The 19,320-nt window shown below is 36.2% G+C and overlaps 1 protein-coding gene across 4 annotated transcripts in view; it reads right to left on the reverse strand.

The window, feature by feature from the left end:
- Positions 1-19,320, reverse strand: part of LOC132311079 (uncharacterized) — a 127,177-nt gene that overhangs the window by 49,576 nt on the left and 58,281 nt on the right. For 3 of the 4 annotated variants that reach the window (XM_059808800.1, XM_059808798.1, XM_059808801.1), the window contains exons 9-13: positions 16,540-16,728; positions 16,328-16,417; positions 15,333-15,413; positions 5,599-5,742; positions 5,304-5,386 (exon numbers count right to left, since the gene is read on the reverse strand). In XM_059808800.1, coding sequence (XP_059664783.1) covers positions 5,304-5,386; positions 5,599-5,742; positions 15,333-15,413; positions 16,328-16,417; positions 16,540-16,728 — 587 coding nt within the window. The remainder of the gene's footprint in view (positions 1-5,303; positions 5,387-5,598; positions 5,743-15,332; positions 15,414-16,327; positions 16,418-16,539; positions 16,729-19,320) is intronic. The other variant, XM_059808799.1, reaches the window with a different exon arrangement.

Genomic DNA, 19,320 nt, shown 5'->3' on the forward strand with positions numbered 1-19,320 from the left:
ACATTGTTGCATAAGTTGAGGTTTTAAATTCAGATTTTTATTTATTTGAGAATTAATGCATTAAAAGTGTTTGATAAAATACTTCATTGAACAATTATGAAAAAATAAAATAAAATACTTCATTGAGTGATTATATTTTGACACACTTAGCAAATTTGGTTTAAGTGTTAATTAATTGGTTAACGGGGTTGTACCGGAAAAGCAAGATAGGGCTTGGTGCCCTTAGGTGAAAAACTGTAGACTTGGCCAAGTGATGCTCGTATCCAACGGGTTATTAGCCCGTGAACCGAGTAGGTTTTACGTGGCTTGCGATGTCAAGTGCACGGAATTACAGACAATGCCCGGAATTTATTTGAGATAAATATTTGGGATGAAATTGATTAAAAAGTTATTATTATTATTATTTTTATACTCATGCTTTCATCAAAGTTGGTTGGTTGTGGCATCTGATATATTATTGGTTATTTTTGTTAGTGTATTTTCTACTCCCCCCCCCAAAAAAAAAAAAAAAGAGATAGTAATGGAAACATTTAGCATGCCTGGAAGATTTACTAATGTTGCTTGGCTTGGAGAATTTATATTAATTTAGTTATTTTGATATTGATATGGATTTGGGATTATTATTTTTAGTTTGGACTTGTAATAAGTTACCGTCTTATCTACCTTATATAGTTTGCATTTGTGATGTGATTAATTTTATTATTTCAATTGGTACTTGTTAGACCAATTAATTGCGATTAATTTTAGGTAATTTGATAATTACTCTTATTTTATTTGCGTTGTTAGGTGCTTAAATTTATTATTTCAAATTTAGTGGGTTGAGCTAATTATTGGGAGTGAGGTTTGGCTTCAATATGAACTGTCTTAGTTGAATTAGAAGTTCTAGTTAAGAGTTTCTCGTGGCTTATATGATTCCAGTGGGTACTGGCATGGCGATTTACTCCCATGCCATGGGATGTAAATAGGTGTCCTCGGCGTCTATGCCTCGGGAACACCTGAATTGTTAATTTTCACTCTTTATATATATATATATATATATATATGTTGGTGTATAGGTGAAGGGTCGGTGTACCATGCTGCTGGTAGTCTTCACATGGTTTAATTAGGCCACGAGAAAGTTTCTGTAGTTAAAATTTTAAAGGATACCATACAGGAGGAGACAAAGTGAAACTTTTCCACCTATATACACTTGATTATGAGAAACCATGTATCACCATGTATACATACATGCAGTCTCTTTTTGGTTTAATGGAGAAGTTGTGGCTTGGGTGTTGTACTAGGTTCTGAAGACTTTAACAGGGGGTGTCATTATCTGCACGTATTTTCATTCTGGGTTAGATTGAAGAATTGGTTGTATTGAAATGAGTTAAGATATATTTATAAAAAAATAAAAGCAAACAAACAAACTAAATTGGTCTCATTTAAAAATGTTAAGTTGCTATTAATTTTATTATTTATTTAATTTCTATTTCTTTTATTCACGGACCGGGTTTTGGAGACAGGGGCGTGACAATGTGGTATCAAAGCATTAGGTACGAAAACCTTAGGACGATGGATGAATGTTCAATCTACATGATGACTTGAAATTATGTGTTTGACTTGTTATTTTTACTTTATTTTTATTTTTATTTTTTTGTTTTGTTTTGTGAAATGTAGTACTTGTTAGGTGAAATATGAGTAACGAGCTAAGTGCTAAGTGTTAGCTTGATATTATTCTATTATGATTAACCCTTCCTTGTAACCTTATAGAACAATGGCATCACGTAAAAAGACAAGTGCACAGAGAAAGGGAAAGGTAAAGTAAGTGGCCACAGAACAGACACCATCGGTGCCCACAACTTCGACGCCACAGGTTCAAGTGCAGCAGGTTTAGGCACAACAGGTACCCATGGATGGGGCTCAGTTTGCTAGACAAATGGCTGAGGCCATGCAACAATTGATGATGACCTCACATAGTGGGGCTCAACCCCAAGCTAGTGGATCTGGGTCTAGAGCCATCACTGTTGTGAGGGAGTTTCAATGGATGGATCCGCCTGAATTTCGTGGTGAGCCTAATCCAATAGCTATAGAGGATTAGATGGAGCAAGTGACGAAGATCTTAGATACTATCAGGGTACATGAGAATGAGTTGAGGGTGTCTTTTGCTTCTTTCCAATTCACTGGTGATGCTGCTCAGTGGTGGAAGACAATCAAGAACACCCATAATGTTGAGGCTATGGAGTGGGCTACCTTCACTAAGCTTTTCCTTGACAAATATTTTCCATAAGTTAGGAGGTACGCAAAATGGGACGAGTTCATGAATCTGATACATATTTTATGACAGTGAACCAGTATGAGGTGAGTTTAACGATTTGCACCAAAAGTGATTGTTACGGAAGAGTATAAGTGCAAACGATTTGAAAAGGGACTCAGGCGTGGCATCAGGGATAGGATTATACCACATGAGCTGCGTAATTATTCGACACTAGTTCAGAGAGCTATGCTAGTTGACGAGAGCTTGCGGGACACCAAAAGGATTTTCGAGTCCAGATCTCAGTCTGGGTCCAACTCACAGTTTTGGGAATCGCCCTATGAAGAGGCAGATAGAGGATAATGCACATTCTCAGGGGCAGTGTCAGACACAGTCAACACCACAGGTGTCTTTTCCAGGGAGATCTTCTCGGGGACAAATAGTGTGCCACCAGTGTCATCGGCCGGGTCATTATCGGTCAGAGTGCCCACAGCTTCACCCTACATCAGTTGGAGGTCAAAGGACTTGCTTTCGGTGTGGCTAGTAAGGTCATGTGGTGAGGGATTGCCCTCAAAGGCAGAATACTCGTAGTGTGACAGGACCGCAGCCACATCCTTGTTGTCAGGGGCTTATTTGTTATTACTTATATAATGTTGGGGCTTATGTGTAATTTCTGCAACTTGTTATTATAAATAGAATGTGGAGGAAGGATGAAAGTATACTTTCATTCTTTCTCTCTTCCCCATCTCTCTCTCTTTTTCTCTCATCCGCTTTCCTCTCTTTTTCTTCTTCTTCTTTATCACTTACTTTCGATTTGATTATATCTTAAAGTCAACATAGTATCAGAGCAAGTTTATCATACCATACTCTATACTCTACTCATTTCCGATCTACGGATCAACTTGTCTCGGATCTTCAGATCAACTCGTCTCGGATCTTTGCAACTCGTTTCAAACTCTCAACAACTTCGTACTTCGTTTCAAGTTGGACACTTGAGTTAAAATCTTCGTGTACCAACTTGAGGAAGGGTGTCGGAGAATATTATTATAAGAACCTTAAATTACTCCATAGAATATTATTCTGAGATTGTGGGAGTGATTTTAGTCTATGATAAAATATGATTGGAGTGATTTATAGGATTGATTTTATGAATCCTCCATTAATGTATTTTCCATATTTATCGCTTTATTCTTTCACCTATAAATAGAGGTGCTCATTGTAAACAATTTTAAGGGAGAACATAATAAAGACGATGTAGCCCTTTGGGCTTTGTGTGTATATCCTTGTGCTTCATTTTCTATTTCTCTCTTCAATTTTGACATGGTATCAGAGCTCTAGGTTTGTAGTTGAAACTTTAGGGCAAGTTTGTGTAAACCCTAGTGGGTGTGAAGGGTTTTGAAGAAATTCCAAGAAGGGATTTGTTTGCAAGGAAGTAGTGTTAATCACCATCCAGGCCTTTGTATTACGACTGTTAGGCTGGATAAGACGAACTATATGGAGTGGGCTCAATCTGCTCGTATGCATATCACTGGTCGTAGGATGATCGACCATATCGAAGGGCTGTGACGTATAAACAGTGATCCTGAATTCAAAGAGTGGAGTACAAATAATGCACTAGTTATGACGTGGTTGTTGCAGTCCATGCAGCCACATATCAGCAAAGGGTTTCTATTTGTGAAAACAGCTAAAGAGCTATGGACGGCTGTGGAAGAGACGTATTCCTCCATTGGTAATTTTGCAAAACTGTATGAACTCCAAAACACATCAAAATGTATATATTGAAGATTTAATGGAGGAATCAATGAAGGAAAATCTTTCGGTAATTGATGTTGTTTCCTATTATTGAAGACTTGGTGTTACTAAAGGAATTAGTGGAGAAAAATCCTCATTGTTTCCTATTTTCTAATTCTTTCCATTCTCATAATTTCTTCTCCTATATAAAGGAGTCTCCACCATTGTATTGTGTATGAATTGAGAGAGTATTATAAAAGTGATGTCGCCCTTTGGCCTCTTTGTGCCCTGGATCTATGCCCTAGTAGCTCCACCACAAAATATCTGTGTTTTTCTCATTTAATTTCTCTTCACATATGTTTTATAATTTACAACATGGTATCAGAGCCTAATTTCTCTTCCTAGGTTCGGACCCCTATCTTAGGGTATTCCCTTAGCATCTGAAATGTTGCAAAGGGGTTTTTGTGACTTGTTTGGGCTGTCGGTTTGTTCAGCAGTAATGTTATTCGCCTTTGCCGTGTCTCCGACAGCTTTTTTTGACTTGTTTGGCTTGCCGGTGTGTTCGGTAGCATTGTCTTCAACTTTGCTTTCTCCAGCAGTTTTTATCAACTTGTTTGGGCTTCTAGTGTGTTCGGTAGCATTTTTCTCGCCTTTGTCGTGTCTCCGGCAGTTTTTTGTTGACTTGTTTGGGCTGTCGGTGTGTTCGGTAGCATTGTTCTTCGTCTTCTCTCTTCTCTCTTCATCATTCACACTTGTTGTTACTCGTCATCTCAATGGCAAGTTGGGCATTCATGCTCCAACTTAATGGAGAGTATTAAAGATTTAATGGAGGAATCAGTGGAGGAAAATCTTTCAATTATTGATGTTTCCTATTATTGAATACGTGGTTAAGAAGAATCATCATTGCCATTCTTGCCTTGATTCCTAACAAAGTCTTCCACTATTTTCTATTACAACCTATACCTTCTATTATATTTGATTTCTTAATATATTTACATTTTACTTCATGTCATGTTGGTTTTGGTTTCACTCTTCGTCACATCTTTTATTTTAAATTTCTGATGGCTTCTACATTAAATATATGCCACTAATCAAACAAATACAGAAAATCGACCAAGCCTCAAGTGCAAGACTGCTCATGTATACCCAAGGCCACTCTTAACATCTAGCTACCACAGCCTCCAAAGGCTTAAACAGGTTATAAGTGTTTCAGCAACATGAGGCAGCCCTAGGCATCAAAGCAGGTAAGGATGGCATGGTAAGACACAGAATATTAGAATATAATATGTATTTTTTTTTATACGTAATTAGAATATAATATGTATTGAACCAACAAATATACCTTGATGCCATATTGAGGATGGCCACATTCACAATGCTCCTCGAGCTTCCATGCATCACATCTAAGATCTCAAAGAAATGTTTCTACAAAATAAATATATATTATTTATCAGCCATCAGTGGTCTGGTTTATATTTTATTATGGTCCCAAACTACAAAACTATGACACTTGAAGGCGGAAATTAATAAGAGGAAAAGCAAAAGCAGAACTATTTTTCTCAATCTCTGGGGTAATATATAATCTCACTACGCTAACAGCAGAAGAGATGACAAAAAGAAGTTAAAGTCGTGCATACCAGTGCAAATATGTCTTTTAAGTTGTTGAAGTGAGTAAGAAGCTTTATAAAAAATGATTGCAAGTTTAGTAGTACATTTTCAGCAATTTCTTCGTTGTTCGCTCGCTTCAAAATACCATCCAATACTATGTCCAGATAATTATCCTGGCATAAATTAATCAAATTAGGAAAAAAGTAAGCAAACTGGGTAAAAACAAATTGGTTTGCCAGACAACAAAATATTACATTAACAAAATTGCATGGAAACTTCATCACATAAAAATGAAACTAATATCAAATATTTGCTCACAATACAAACCTTGTAAAGGGAAGACCAATAATGCATTTTGCTCAGTAAAAAGCCATCCTATCTCAACTTGACAAGTCACAATTTCACTTCTGTGCTGGTGAAAGAATCCTTTGTGGCCAGCTGCCAGCAACCAAATAAATGCCTACATTTTTGTTTAACCATTGCCCAGCATGCCTTTTTTCACAACCTTATCCACATCTCTCATGAGCATTAACCTCACAATTATAATGACTTCAACATAAGCCTATCATTCCTGAAAGATGCAGTCATGCAAGTTTGCAACCTACCTCAGCTTTCATAGAAATGACTTGGCATCTTAAGCAACATTCTCCTCCATCAGTGCTACATCTACTAAATCCTTTTTCCACCTACATGATTTTATTTTTCCATTCTACTCTATATAGAATCAAATCCTAAGTCAAACCACGTGATATCATATCTTTCCTCGCTAACTCAACCCATGCTAATTCGGTTCCTCCCCCTCCCCTAGCATTACCTTCTAAATGGACTAACTGAATATTCCACATATGTTTATCGGTTTTGTTGCACATGAACAAACCATCTTTGTCAATTTTCTCTCATTTGATCTCCAATCGGTGTTACTTTAACCGCTTCACGAATGTTTTCATTTCAAATTTTAATTTTTGTTGTCTTACCACACATCCATCTCAAATTTCATTGTGTTATGCTTCGCTCTGCGAGGGGATTGATTGTCGCTTGGAAAGGCTGTTTTGTGGGAGCCCAAGCTCGTGAATTTTTGTGGGCGGTTCCCTTTTGTGTTTGGTGGTGCATTTGGAAGGAGCGAAATAGAAGATCTTTCAACGGGGAGGAATCTTCCATTGGGAATTTGAAATTTGTTATCATTAATTCTCTTTTTAGTTGGGTTATGGGGAGAACTTGTAAATCTATAGAGGAGACTTTTGATCTTTTGGGTTCCTTGGGTCCGTAGGACTAGTTCTTTGGCTTCGGCCTTGTACAGTGACTGGATGCGTTCCCCTTTTGAACGTTTTCTAATATAATCTTATTTATCATAAATAAATAAATAAATAAAAATAAAAAATTATCAATATGTTGTCTTAAGCGCCCAAAATCCTGTCCCATAAAGTATGACCAGTTAAATAGTTGTTTTACAGATTTTACCTTTCAATAATAGAGGTACACATCAATAACATAATATACCAAAAGTACTCCTCCATTTAACCCATTCTGCTTCAATTTCATAATTAGCATCATCTCTAATTTCTTCGTCCTTGTGAATAAAATAGCATAGATAGAGAAAATATATGCTTATTAAAATAGGGACAAGTGCAAAAAATATCCCTAAAGTATACTCTGCATAGCACTTTTACCCCCTATTTGAAAAAGTGGCAAAAACACTCCTAATCTGTTAACATTGTGCAAAAATACCCCCTTTGACATAAATTAGTATTGTAATACCCGTTTTGCCCTTTTACTCTTCCGAAAATGCCCAAGGGCTTATATATGCTACTAATCTCATAGTATAAGGGTGTTATGTGCACATTACCTTATATATATATATATTTAAAAAACTTTTTTCTCTAAACGGTTTTTTTAAAACTTTGAGAATTTGTAGAGTAAAGATTTGAATTTTTTGAGACTTTAGTTTACTCATTTCTACTAAAATTTATTTTTCTTTATTTTATTTTATTTTTCATACCAACACTGTTAAAGAAAAATAAATAAATAAAATAAAATAAAAAAATAAAAAATTTGTTTCTTTAGGGTGCGTTTAGTAACGTTTTTGTTTTATGTTTTTGCAGTTTTAAGAAAAAAGAAACATGATTTTGCTTTCTTGAGTGAAAATAGAAAACAAAAATGATGTTTATTAACACTCGTTGTTGTCACAAATTTGAAAACATAAAACAATAACTGTGTTTAGTAATACAACATATTTGTTAACATTCTTTAATTTTTTTATTTTATTCATGGCAAGAATTTTAGGAGTTGGTGATTAGAGGGGAGGGTAGATGACTTGAACACGAACTCTCGGACACAGGGACCAACCCAATCACTCAGACACGACACTTGCTTCCATTAATATCAAAAAGCCATAAATCTAGAAAATCTAATTTAAAATTATAAATCTTAAAAATACCCAATACATCATAAGTACAAAATTAGATATACCAAGACAAAAGCATTCCCACCAATTATATATATAAATACGTGTATATGCATGAAGTATTCATTTATTATGTGATATATAATATATTTAGCATATGATAATTTATTATGAATAAAAAATATTAAATAATATATCTTATATGTAATAAAATATATATTCTGTTATAATATTGTAAATTAATTATAATTTAATATTTACATATAATATAATATAGATATAATATAAAATATCTACTGCTTAATTATTTAATAACATTATATTCTATATCAAAAATTATTTTGTCACAAAAAATAATTTACATTATTATTTAATATATTATATATTAAAATATATTTTTATAAAATAAAAAATAATATACAATATTTAATATATTCTACATTAAAAATATATATTTTTATTAACATTTAATATGCAACTTAGTATATAACACAAATAATATGAATTTTATTTCAAATGAATAGTGTCTATGCAGTAACATTAGTGAAAACGTTTCTATGCTACAGTGCCGAAAACATAAGAAACATCATTTTGATGTTTCCTCTTTTCTTCACAAAAATTGAAAACATTTTCTGTTATAGAAAAACAAAAACATTTTATTGAACGCGGTTTTTGTTTTCTTTTTGCTTTTTTAGAGGTTGATAACAGAAAACAAGAAACGTTTCTCGTTACTAAACGTAGCCTTAGTTTGCATTTTGTTTTCGTTTTTTTTCTTTCTATTTTTATCTTTACTTTTATTTTTATTTTATATTTTTATCTTTCCTTGTCCATTGCCAGCGTCCTTCAATTGTGTTATTTTCAGTCATTTTATAAAATAATTTATCTTTATATATTTTTATAAAATGGTTCAGTAAGGATATTTTAGTCAGCTATGGATTTAAATTTGTCAGAGGGACCTATTTGCACCAGATTAAAACTTTAGGGGTGTTTTTTGCACGTGAGGGGCATCCTCTAATAGTGTCATTTTCAGTAATTTTACAAAATTATTTATTTTTATATATTTTATAAAATGGTTCAGTAAGGGTAATTTAGTCAACTTATGGTTTAAATTTGTCAGAGGGACCTATTTGCACCAAATTGAAACTTTAGGGCTGTTTTTTGCATGTGAGGGGTGTGATATGCACTGTAAACAAACTTTAGGAGTGTTTTCTGCACTTGACCTATTAAAATATCTTGACCCTCACTCTATAGTTACTTTTACTAAAGTTACATTTCGTATATGTTGAGTAATAGTGTAATTAATGATAGAGTTGGGGTTATACTATAAATAAGCCACACTTGTAAGTGTGTATATATATCTGCTTTTAGGGTTTTTTGTAATCTAAAGAGAACACTACCAAACATCTCGTTTCTCTCTCTCTCTCTCTATCTATCTTTTATCTCCCAACATGGTATCAGAGCAATGATCCCAACCCTAAATTATGAAACGATCCCAACTATAAATTGTTCGTCACCGTTCTCGTGAAGAGGGTTTCATCATTGTGCCTGTGTGTTGGCCTCATCATCACCAAGAGAGCGAGTTACCTTCACATCATCACTTTCTGATTTACACCACCAGTGTTGGTTGTGTTCGTCGTCAACCAGTGTTCATCATCAAGTTGCAGTGGTTCAGATTTCTTTTTGATATGCAGAGTTCTTCATTGATTTGTAGAGATCCGACCCAAGTGAAGGAGGATCGGGTTAACTCAACCCCTGCAGATTCAACCCGATTGTGGTGTGGTTCTGACCTGATTAGTTTCTCATATCAGTTCAGATCACGTTTTTTTCCAGCCTGTGAAATCTGTTAAGAGGCTAGTTCTACTTATTTTATTGGCTGGGCAGCGTTCAGTTTGGTCTTGGCTGCTCTAGTTTCTTCTCTTCTCAACTTCAGTTTTGTATTTCTTCCCAACTCCTGGATCCATGGCAGAACCTAGTGAAATCAAGACAACTGCTGCTGCAATTACTGATCATGTTGGGCAGCAAATTACTACCGTTAAACTGAGTAATACCAATTATTTGTTATGGGCTCAGGTTGTGAAGATATCTTCAGGGGCTCGAAGGAAACTCAAATACATTAAAAATGATTCTCCATCTAAAACTGATAAAGGATATGATGATTGGGAAACTAAAAATTACATGGTTATGAAATGGTTGTGGAACAGTATGGAACCCTCAATTGCGGCTAATTTTATGTTTGTTAACACTGCCAAGGAGATTTGGGATGCTGTTCAAGAAACCTTTTCGATGGACAAGAATGTTTCTCGAATATATTCTTTGTATGAGAAGATGCTTCTTTTCCGTCAGTCCGGTAAAAGTATAGGTGAATATTACAGTGCTTTCAAAGATTGTTGGACGAACTAAATCAATACCACCCATTGACTATTGACCTTGATGTTTTAAAACGACAACGTGAAGAATTTTATGTATCCATTTTTCTTGCTGGCTTGGACACCGACCTTCAAGCTGTTCGTAATCAGATTCTTGCTAGTGATGGAGGACTCCCATCTTTGGGTAATGTTTATGCACGTTTACTTCGAGTTGCTGAATCATCATGTGGGAAGAGAAAATTCAGCACTATTAACCTCTTCAGGTAGTCAAAATTCTGCAAAGGGTCATTGAAATTCTAGTGGTAATCGTGGCTATGGAGGAAATATTGGGGCTTCACGAGGACATGGCGGTCATGATAGAGGCCGAGGTAGACGTGGTTGTGGACATGGAGAAGCACGCCATTGTGGGTATTGTCATGGTGCCAATCATACTATTGATTCTTGTTGGGATCTTTATGGAAAGCCAGTGTGGGCAAATCAAGCTGTGATTTCTTCGGACAGTGCTTCACATACTTCTGTTGGAAAAGAGCCTTTAGTTTCGAGCGATTCTCTCTCTCAACCAAGTTCATCTACTCGTGATACTGTCACACTTTCACGTGAGGAGTTAAGTGCCTTGGTCAGAAAGGCACAAAATAAATCCACTGATGATGTTGTCACATTCGCGCATTCAGGTACTAATGCATGTTTTTCAGACTTACAGTCTTCCTCCTACCCATTGGTTATCAACTCAGGGGCTTCTGCCCATCTGACCGGTAATGATTCTTTGTTTTCTACTTTGCACCGCTCTAATTGCACATCTTCCGTTACTCTTGCTGATGGTAGTACTCGTTCTATTGTTGGCCAGGGTACAACTAGCCCAACTTCTTCCCTCTAATTATCCTCTGTGCAACTTGTTCCTAAATTTCCTTTTAATTTATTATCTGTGAGTAAACTGACTAAAGCACGCAACTTTTCTTTCACTTTTTATCCTTCTTACTGTATATTTCCGGACCTCAAAATGAAGAAGACGGTTGGTGGCGATCCTGAACGAAATGGTCTCTATTACTTGGATTGTGGTTCTTCTTCTCGTGGTGTGGCTCTCTATTCAACGGTCTCTGCCGAGCAGTGGCATTATCATCTTGGTCATCCTTCATTGAAGTACTTGAAGTCTGCATTACCATTTCTTGGGTCGGTGTCTACTTTAGATTGTGAGTCATGTCAATTAGGCAAGCATCATAGAGTTTCATTTCCTTCTCGAGTCAATAATCATCGGTCTTCTCCTTTTGAGTTAGTGCATACTGACATTTGGGGCCCTGCCCGTCATAAAAGTGTATTAGGTTTTTCATATTTTGTTACTTTTGTTGATGACTATTCAAGGATGACTTGGCTATTTCTAATGAAAGATCGTTCTGAACTTCTTCCTGTTCTTCAACTATTTTATAAAGAAATTGAGGTTCAGTTTGGATTTGTTATTCGTACTTTGCAATCTGAAATGCTATGCAATATGTTAAAGGTGCTATTTCCGATTTCTGTGATAGTCATGGTATTCTCCATCAAACTTCATGTTCTGATACTCCTCAACAAAATGGAGTTGCAGAACGAAAAAATAGGCATTTACTTGAAATAGCTCATACTTTAATGATCCATATGCATGTTCCGAAAGAATTTTGGGGGGATGCTGTTGACTTTTAACTACTTGCTATTTAATTAATCGTATGCCATCTTCAGTTCTTAAAGGGAAGTCTCCTTATTTACTTATCAAAAAAAAAAAAAGGAAGTCTCCTTATTCTATTCTTTATCCTGATCGTCCTTTATTTGCGTTGCCTCCTCGTGTTTTTCGTTGTGTTTGCTTTGCTCAAGTATTAAATCCTAGAATTTATAAATTGTCTCCTCGTGCAATAAAATGTGAATTTTTTGGATACTATCGAACTCAAAAAGGGTATAAATGTTGGGACCCTAGCACTCGTCGTTATGGTGTGTGTATGGATGTGACCTTCTTTGAAGCCACTCCTTTCTTTTCTTCATGTGGTCAGTTTCTAGATACTGATATTTTGCTTCCCTTGCCTATTGTTCCCAATGACTCTGTACATCACTTGGGCCTCACACGCATCCACTTCGAGTATATAGTCAATGACCAAAGAAAGCACAACACCAGTCGTGTACTCCTGTTGAAGATCCTTCTCATGATGATCTTCCTATTGCCTTGCGCAAAGGAATTCTTGCACTCATCATCCGGTTGAACAGGTTATTTCCTTTGCTTATTTATCTTTTCAGTCATTTGTTTGTGCTTTGTCTTCTGTTTCTGTTCCTCAATCATATCTTCAAGCCCTTCCTCTCCTGGTTGGAAACATGCTATGCTTGAAGAAATGGCAGCTCTTCAACATAATGATACATGGGTCTTAACTCATTTACCTCTTGGAAAGCAAACAGTTGGTTGTCGATGGCTGTATGCCATCAAGTACCATCCTGATGGTACAATTGAAAGGTTGAAGGCTCGCTTAGTAGCTAAAGGCTATACTCAGACATTTGGGGTAGACTATTTTGAAACATTTTTACCTGTTGCTCGTCTTAATTCTAACCGTATTCTATTGTCAGATGCAGCCATTCATAATTGGACTCTCTATCAGCTAGATATTAAAAATGCTTTCTTACATGGCGATCTTCAAGAAGAAGTTTATATGGAGCAACCACCTCAGTTTATTGCTCAAGGGGAGTCACATCTTGTGTGTCGATGAAAGAAAGCTATTTATGGGTTGAAGCAGTCTTCAAGGGCATGGTTTGACAAATTTAGTGCTGTTATGAGTAAATTTGGATTAAAAAGAACTACATCAGATCATTCTGTTTTTGTGAGAAATTGCCAAGGTGGTTCTATCATTCTAGCAGTTTATGTAGATGATATTGTCGTGACAGAAAGTGATAAAAATGGTATTGATGAATTGAAGCATTTTTTGAGCAAGCATTTTCATATGAAAGACTTGGGTCAATTGAGATATTTTTGGGGAATAGAAGTAGCAAACATCTCAGAAAGGCATTTGCATACCTCAAAGGGAGTATGTATGTGACTTATTAAGTGAGACTGGCATGTTAGGAGCAAAATCAATCGATGCTCCTATGGATTTAAGTATAAAGTTTACCTCAGATGAGGGAGAACTTCTTAATGATCCAGTAAGATATCAAAGACTTGTTGGGAAAGTGATATATGACTGTGACGTGACCTGACATAACATTTGCTATAGGAGTGGTAAGTCAATTCATGCAGCAACCTAGACAACCTCATTTGGATGCGGTATATCGAATTTTGAGATACTTGAAAGGAGCTCCTGGTAAAGGAGTTGTCTTTAAGTCTTCTAATAACATGGATATTGTTGGGTTTACAGATGCAGATTGGGCAGGAAGTAAAATGGACAGGAGGTCTATATCTGGATATTGCACATTTGTTGGAGGTAATTTGGTAACATGGAAAAGCAAGAAGCAAAATGTTGTGGCGAGATCTACTGCAGAGGCAGAGTATAGAACAATGGCTCATACAACTTGGGAAATGATGTGGGTAAAATCTCTTTTACAAGAGATGGGTTTTTGCAACGACAGGCCTATGAGAATGATTTGCGATAATCGGGCTGTCATGTACATTGCCAGCAATCCAGTGTTTCATAAGAGAACTAAACATGTCGAAGTAGATTGCCATTTTGTGAGACACTTGGTGATGAGTAAGAGGATAATTACTACTTATGTGAGATCCAAAGATCAATTGGGAGATGTATTTACTAAGGCCTTGGGAAAATCTCAATTTTCAGAATTATGTAACAAGTTGGGCATGGTAGATATCTATGCTCCAGCTTGAGGGGGAGTGTTGAGTAATAGTGTAATTAATGATAGAGTTGGGGTTATATTGTAAATAAGCTACACTTGTAAGTGTGTATATTAATATATATCAGATTTTAGGGTTCTCTGTAATCTAAAGAGAACACCACCAAACATCTCGTTTCTCTCTCTCTCTCTCTCTCTCTCTCTCTCTCTCTCTCTCTCTCTCTCTTATCTCTCAACAGTATACTCAATCATAGAGCTTCCCTTCAAACCTCTAATCTACCTCTGCTCTAGTTTTATCAATTAAATTTATATCATCCACAAATATCACAAACCATATGCAAAAAAAGATATGGGCTTAATGTTGATCCTTGATGTAAACCTATAATATTTGAAAATTTACTTGTTTCCTCCATAATTGTTCTTAGTATGGTCACAGTTACATACATGTCCTTTTTCATATCATTATATATTAGTGACAACACAGGAGCCTCAGATGTTCATTGGGATCGTTCCAGATTGCATGCTTATAGAATCCATAGAGAATGTAGCATGCGGGTTACACAGGAGCCTCAGAGGTTCATCGGGATCGTTCCAGATAGCATGCTTGTAGAATCCATAGAGAATGTAGCGTGCGGGATGTCTGGGTGTTTTGTTGTGTTGCTCTTTGCCTCCTTGGTCTGGTACTATGCCTTGTTAAGAGGAAAAAAGGAAGAGAAGTGGAAAATGAGAAGAAAGAAACAAATGGAAAAGAACCTGAGTATTCGATCATGGGTCGAGGTATTGTTAAATATTTGGGCTGATGCTATGATGCCTTCAAAAACGCAATGATTCCCAGTACAATATTATAAATACTACTTGAACACCCTTAATTAGCATTATAATGTAACTTCATTGTATATGCTGATGGAAGTTGTTAACCGTCGTTCCCTTTCTCTTCCCATCCTCTCTCTAAACTCTCACTTCCTTTTCCTTAGTCCTCACTCACTTAAAATGATCACATGAATGCACAGGCACCACTTCTTAGTAGGCATGTCCTGTTCAACTGAACACACCATAATAACTAGTCATAGAACCAAACCCCCATGTCTTCGGCACACACAATAGAAGAAATTGCCAACAAGTAAATTTGCAGTTACACAACTCACAAAACCACAAAGCAGACAAGGCCAAAACTAAATTACATTATAGCACTGTAAGGCACTCAACTTACCATCTGATTTTGAAGAATATTATCCATATAAGCATCCACAACCTTCAAGAACTCATCAAGGCTATTGTATTGAGAAGCGACCTGAAATTGTAATTTTTTTTCATTGGTGAAATTGTAGAAATTATTAAAAAATATGAGGAATTTTCAGTAAGTGGCATTGAATTAAAATGTTGGAACATTTACACAAAACAAAGACAAGTGCTAAGCTTCCCTAATAAATGAAGTGTGAACATCACATGAAGAAATTACAATAAAATAGTCATTATATTCACCAATTTTTCATACAAATCACAAATCATTCTGTTAATACCATTTGTACATGCAACGAACGAAAGAGAGTGCAAGCATTTACTAATGAAGGCAAATCAAGTATATGTACAGTGGCTGCGAGTTTAGTACCCTATATACATAATTATGATAGACAGACAAGTTGATATTCTCTAAGACACTAACACCATCAGTGCCCCAAAATAAAAATAAAAAAATACAAAAATAAATCTCTGTACTTTTAATGGTTATTAACAAGTGTATGGGAGATCAAGTAGCAAGTGACTAGCAAGACTTGCAGTTGCAAATTAATACTAAAGATTTGACATGTTGGTTTAAGAAGGGGAAAAAAGAAGCAGCATAACATTTTACAAAACCAGTAAAGATGACCCCTACACTTTGCCCAAGGCACGGCATTAGGAGGACAAGTGAAAACTCATTGTAGTGCGATGGAAAAGATGACTGTTATAAACTAAACTAAACACTCCTTATCCTCAAATTGAACTAAAGAAATGATCTCATGAAAAATAAGAGCAAGATAGCTAGAAGTTTCACAAAGAACATGGAAAAGAAACACAAGCACACCGTACAGATTAGGAATAGGATCTATGGCTATGCATGGAAAGAATAAGGATCCCATTACATCAACCAACAAAAGATACATGCAACAGAAATAAACTACTCAAATTTGGTTCAAAAAGCTAACAATAGATCAAAATACTTAATACCTGAATAACTTTATTAACTACTGCATGGACTATGTCCATTTGAGATCTCTGTTCAGACAGCCTAAATCCTAGCAACCTGTAATTTAAACACTGCATATCAAAAAGTTAAACAGCTTAGATGGGAGTAGTGGTCGGTAGAACACAGTCGACAAAGCAAGCACATGCTCTAGAGGTACGGAAGTGATACAGCATCAGGGTCTTATGAGAAGTACCTGCTCAAATGAATAATCATTGCTGCATTCAATGAGTTGAAGAATCACCATGGCATTAGAATTGACTAATCCAGTGGGCAGTTCCTTGAGCAGATGATGAAGAAAAACTGAGGTACATGGGAATTTCCCATACAACTCTGTCTGATTCCTCCCCAATCCAAGCTCTTTTAGTACATCTTCAATTTCCATCTTTCAATGGAAATAAAATATTATTAAATCCATACAAACGAGGTACAAATAATTTATTAGCACCCACTATCCATATGAGATAACTTCATTTTTGTTATTTTTATTCACTTGAATGAAATAACTTAAAAGAAGTTATTAACTTAGATGCAACAACCTAAAAATTGGCTGCTAAATAAAAACATGCATCATCCATTTTCCTTAGAAACCCTATTTTTACTGCATATCATAAGGAAACACAGAAAAGGACAAGTCACTCCACAGTGGAATGAGCTTCACTCATGTGGAAACCTGCATTAAGAAAGCCTGTCCTGGAACCCCTTTGTGTTCCTCATCTGGAGAACAAAATTTTTGCCACTAAAAAAGCAAAAGGAAATCCATTTCAACTAATTTTTTTCCTGGCTTCGTAAGCATCTCTCCGTTTTGCGTTATCTATCAAGGGCATGACCATTCCCGTGGCAAACAAGATAACTCAGACACCTCGTTCTATAATTTAATAGAGCTACATAAGTCAACATCTTGACCATCAAAAGCTGTCATTGGGAATCAGGCAGGGGTGACACACCAACTCCACAAGAGATGCGCCATGCCAAGGGTTTGATGATATTCTTGTGAACTCTACAATAATGTTATTCATGACATTTGTATTATGAATTCCATGAGATTCCTTATTATTATGAAAATATTCATTTAAAGGAGGATGGGATGCATGCTTGGATTGGGTAGATTGATTGGTTGGATTGAATATGTTGTTGGTTGGAATGATTGAACAATACTTGTGTTATATTCATTCAATCACGTATGAGTAAGGAATAAGCTTAACTGTATAACATAATTATGTATGAGTTGATTGAGTAAAGAGCTTCCCATTAGCCAAATCAACCCACACACCGAGCGTTTGAGAAAAGTGTTAGCGTATATGATATCCACGATTTATGGAATGACTCACCATAATAGCAGAGATTTGACTAAGCATATGTTAGCATATATGATGGCCACAATTTATGGAATGACTTACCATATTAGTAGAGATTTGATTATGCTATAGAATATACTCTGATTTGATTTAGATTTGATTTAGTTTCTTTCTTGTAATATGAGCATGTGCTCTTTTTATCTATAAATACTAGAGCTGTGAATGAGTGATTCATCTCAATTAAGCCTTTACACAATTCTCACTTTCTTCTTTTTATATTTCTACTTGGTATCAGAGACAACAGGTACAAGCTTCTACTCCCACGATCGACTGCCCTGTTCCTTCGGCACCAGCTCCGTCTTCTCAAGCTATTGTTTCGCTTGATGATCGCCCCATTGCTCTTCGAAAGGGTAAAAGTTCTTGTACAGACCCTATTTCTAATTTTGTTTCTAATTATGCTCTCTCACCCTCCTATCAGAGTTTTCTTGTCTCCGTTGCCTCGGTTCCTCTTCCTTCTAGTGTTACAGATGCATTTGCACAACCTCAACGACGCGATGCTATAATAGAAGAACTACAAGCACTTGAGAAAAATCGGACTTGGGACATGGTTCCGCTTCCTACTGGATGAAAGGCTATGGGTTGTTGTTGGGTGTTTACAGTTAAGTATAATCCAGATGGGTCAGTTGCTCGTTACAAGGCCCGGTTGGTTGCCAAGGGTTATGCTCAGACTTATGGCATAGATTATCAGGAGACTTTCGCCCCTGTTGCCAAGATGAACACCATCTGTGTATTATTTTCCGTTGCTGCGATTCGATCTTGGCCTCTATTTCCATTAGATATCAAGAATGCCTTTCTCAATGGTGATTTGCAGGAGGAGGTGTACATGGTTCCTCCTCCGGGCTTTCGTTCTCCTGCTCATTCTGGTATGTTATGTCATCTTCGTCGTTCTTTGTATGGCCTCAAGCAGTCTCCTCGAGCTGGGTTTGATCGCTTTGGCACTACCATGCTCAACTTTGGTTTCCATCAAAGTGCAACTGATCATACCTTGTTTTTACGTCATTCGGGCGGTAAGACAGTTGCTCTCATTGTGTATGTCAATGATATTGTTCTTACCGGCGATGATACTACTGGATTGCTAAGGTTAAGAGCTATCTTGGCCGTCAGTTTGAGATTAAGGATCTTGGTCCCCTACGGCACTTCTTGGGCATTGAGGTGTGTTCAAAATCATATGAGAGAAAGAGAGAGATTGTATCTTGTATATTCAACATAACAGACCTAATAAGCCTATGCAGGCTTATATAATGATTACAAGTCTTACTTAATAACACAAGGGCCCTATCAACTTTCTGTAATTACATACTGACCCAACACTTATATATATATATAACATTCTAACACTCCCCCTCAAGCTGGAGAGTATATATCAAATAATCCCAGCTTGGAACAGATAGTTCTTAACCGGTTATGACCCAATGCTCTGATAAACATATCAGCTAATTGATCTTCAGATTTCACAAATGGAGTAGAGATACTCCCACTTAATAGTTTTTCTCGAATGAAGTGACAATCAACTTCAATAGGTTTTGTCCTCTCATAAAACACAGGATTTGATGCAATGTGAACTGCTGCTTGATTATCACAGAACAATGGAGTAGGAGCTTCAATTGTCAACCCAAGTT

The sequence above is a fragment of the Cornus florida genome, unplaced genomic scaffold (genome assembly GCF_030987335.1).
Source record: "Cornus florida cultivar Cherokee Brave unplaced genomic scaffold, ASM3098733v1 CherokeeBrave_3.0.0_Hap2_Chr06, whole genome shotgun sequence".
Taxonomy (NCBI): domain Eukaryota; kingdom Viridiplantae; phylum Streptophyta; class Magnoliopsida; order Cornales; family Cornaceae; genus Cornus; species Cornus florida.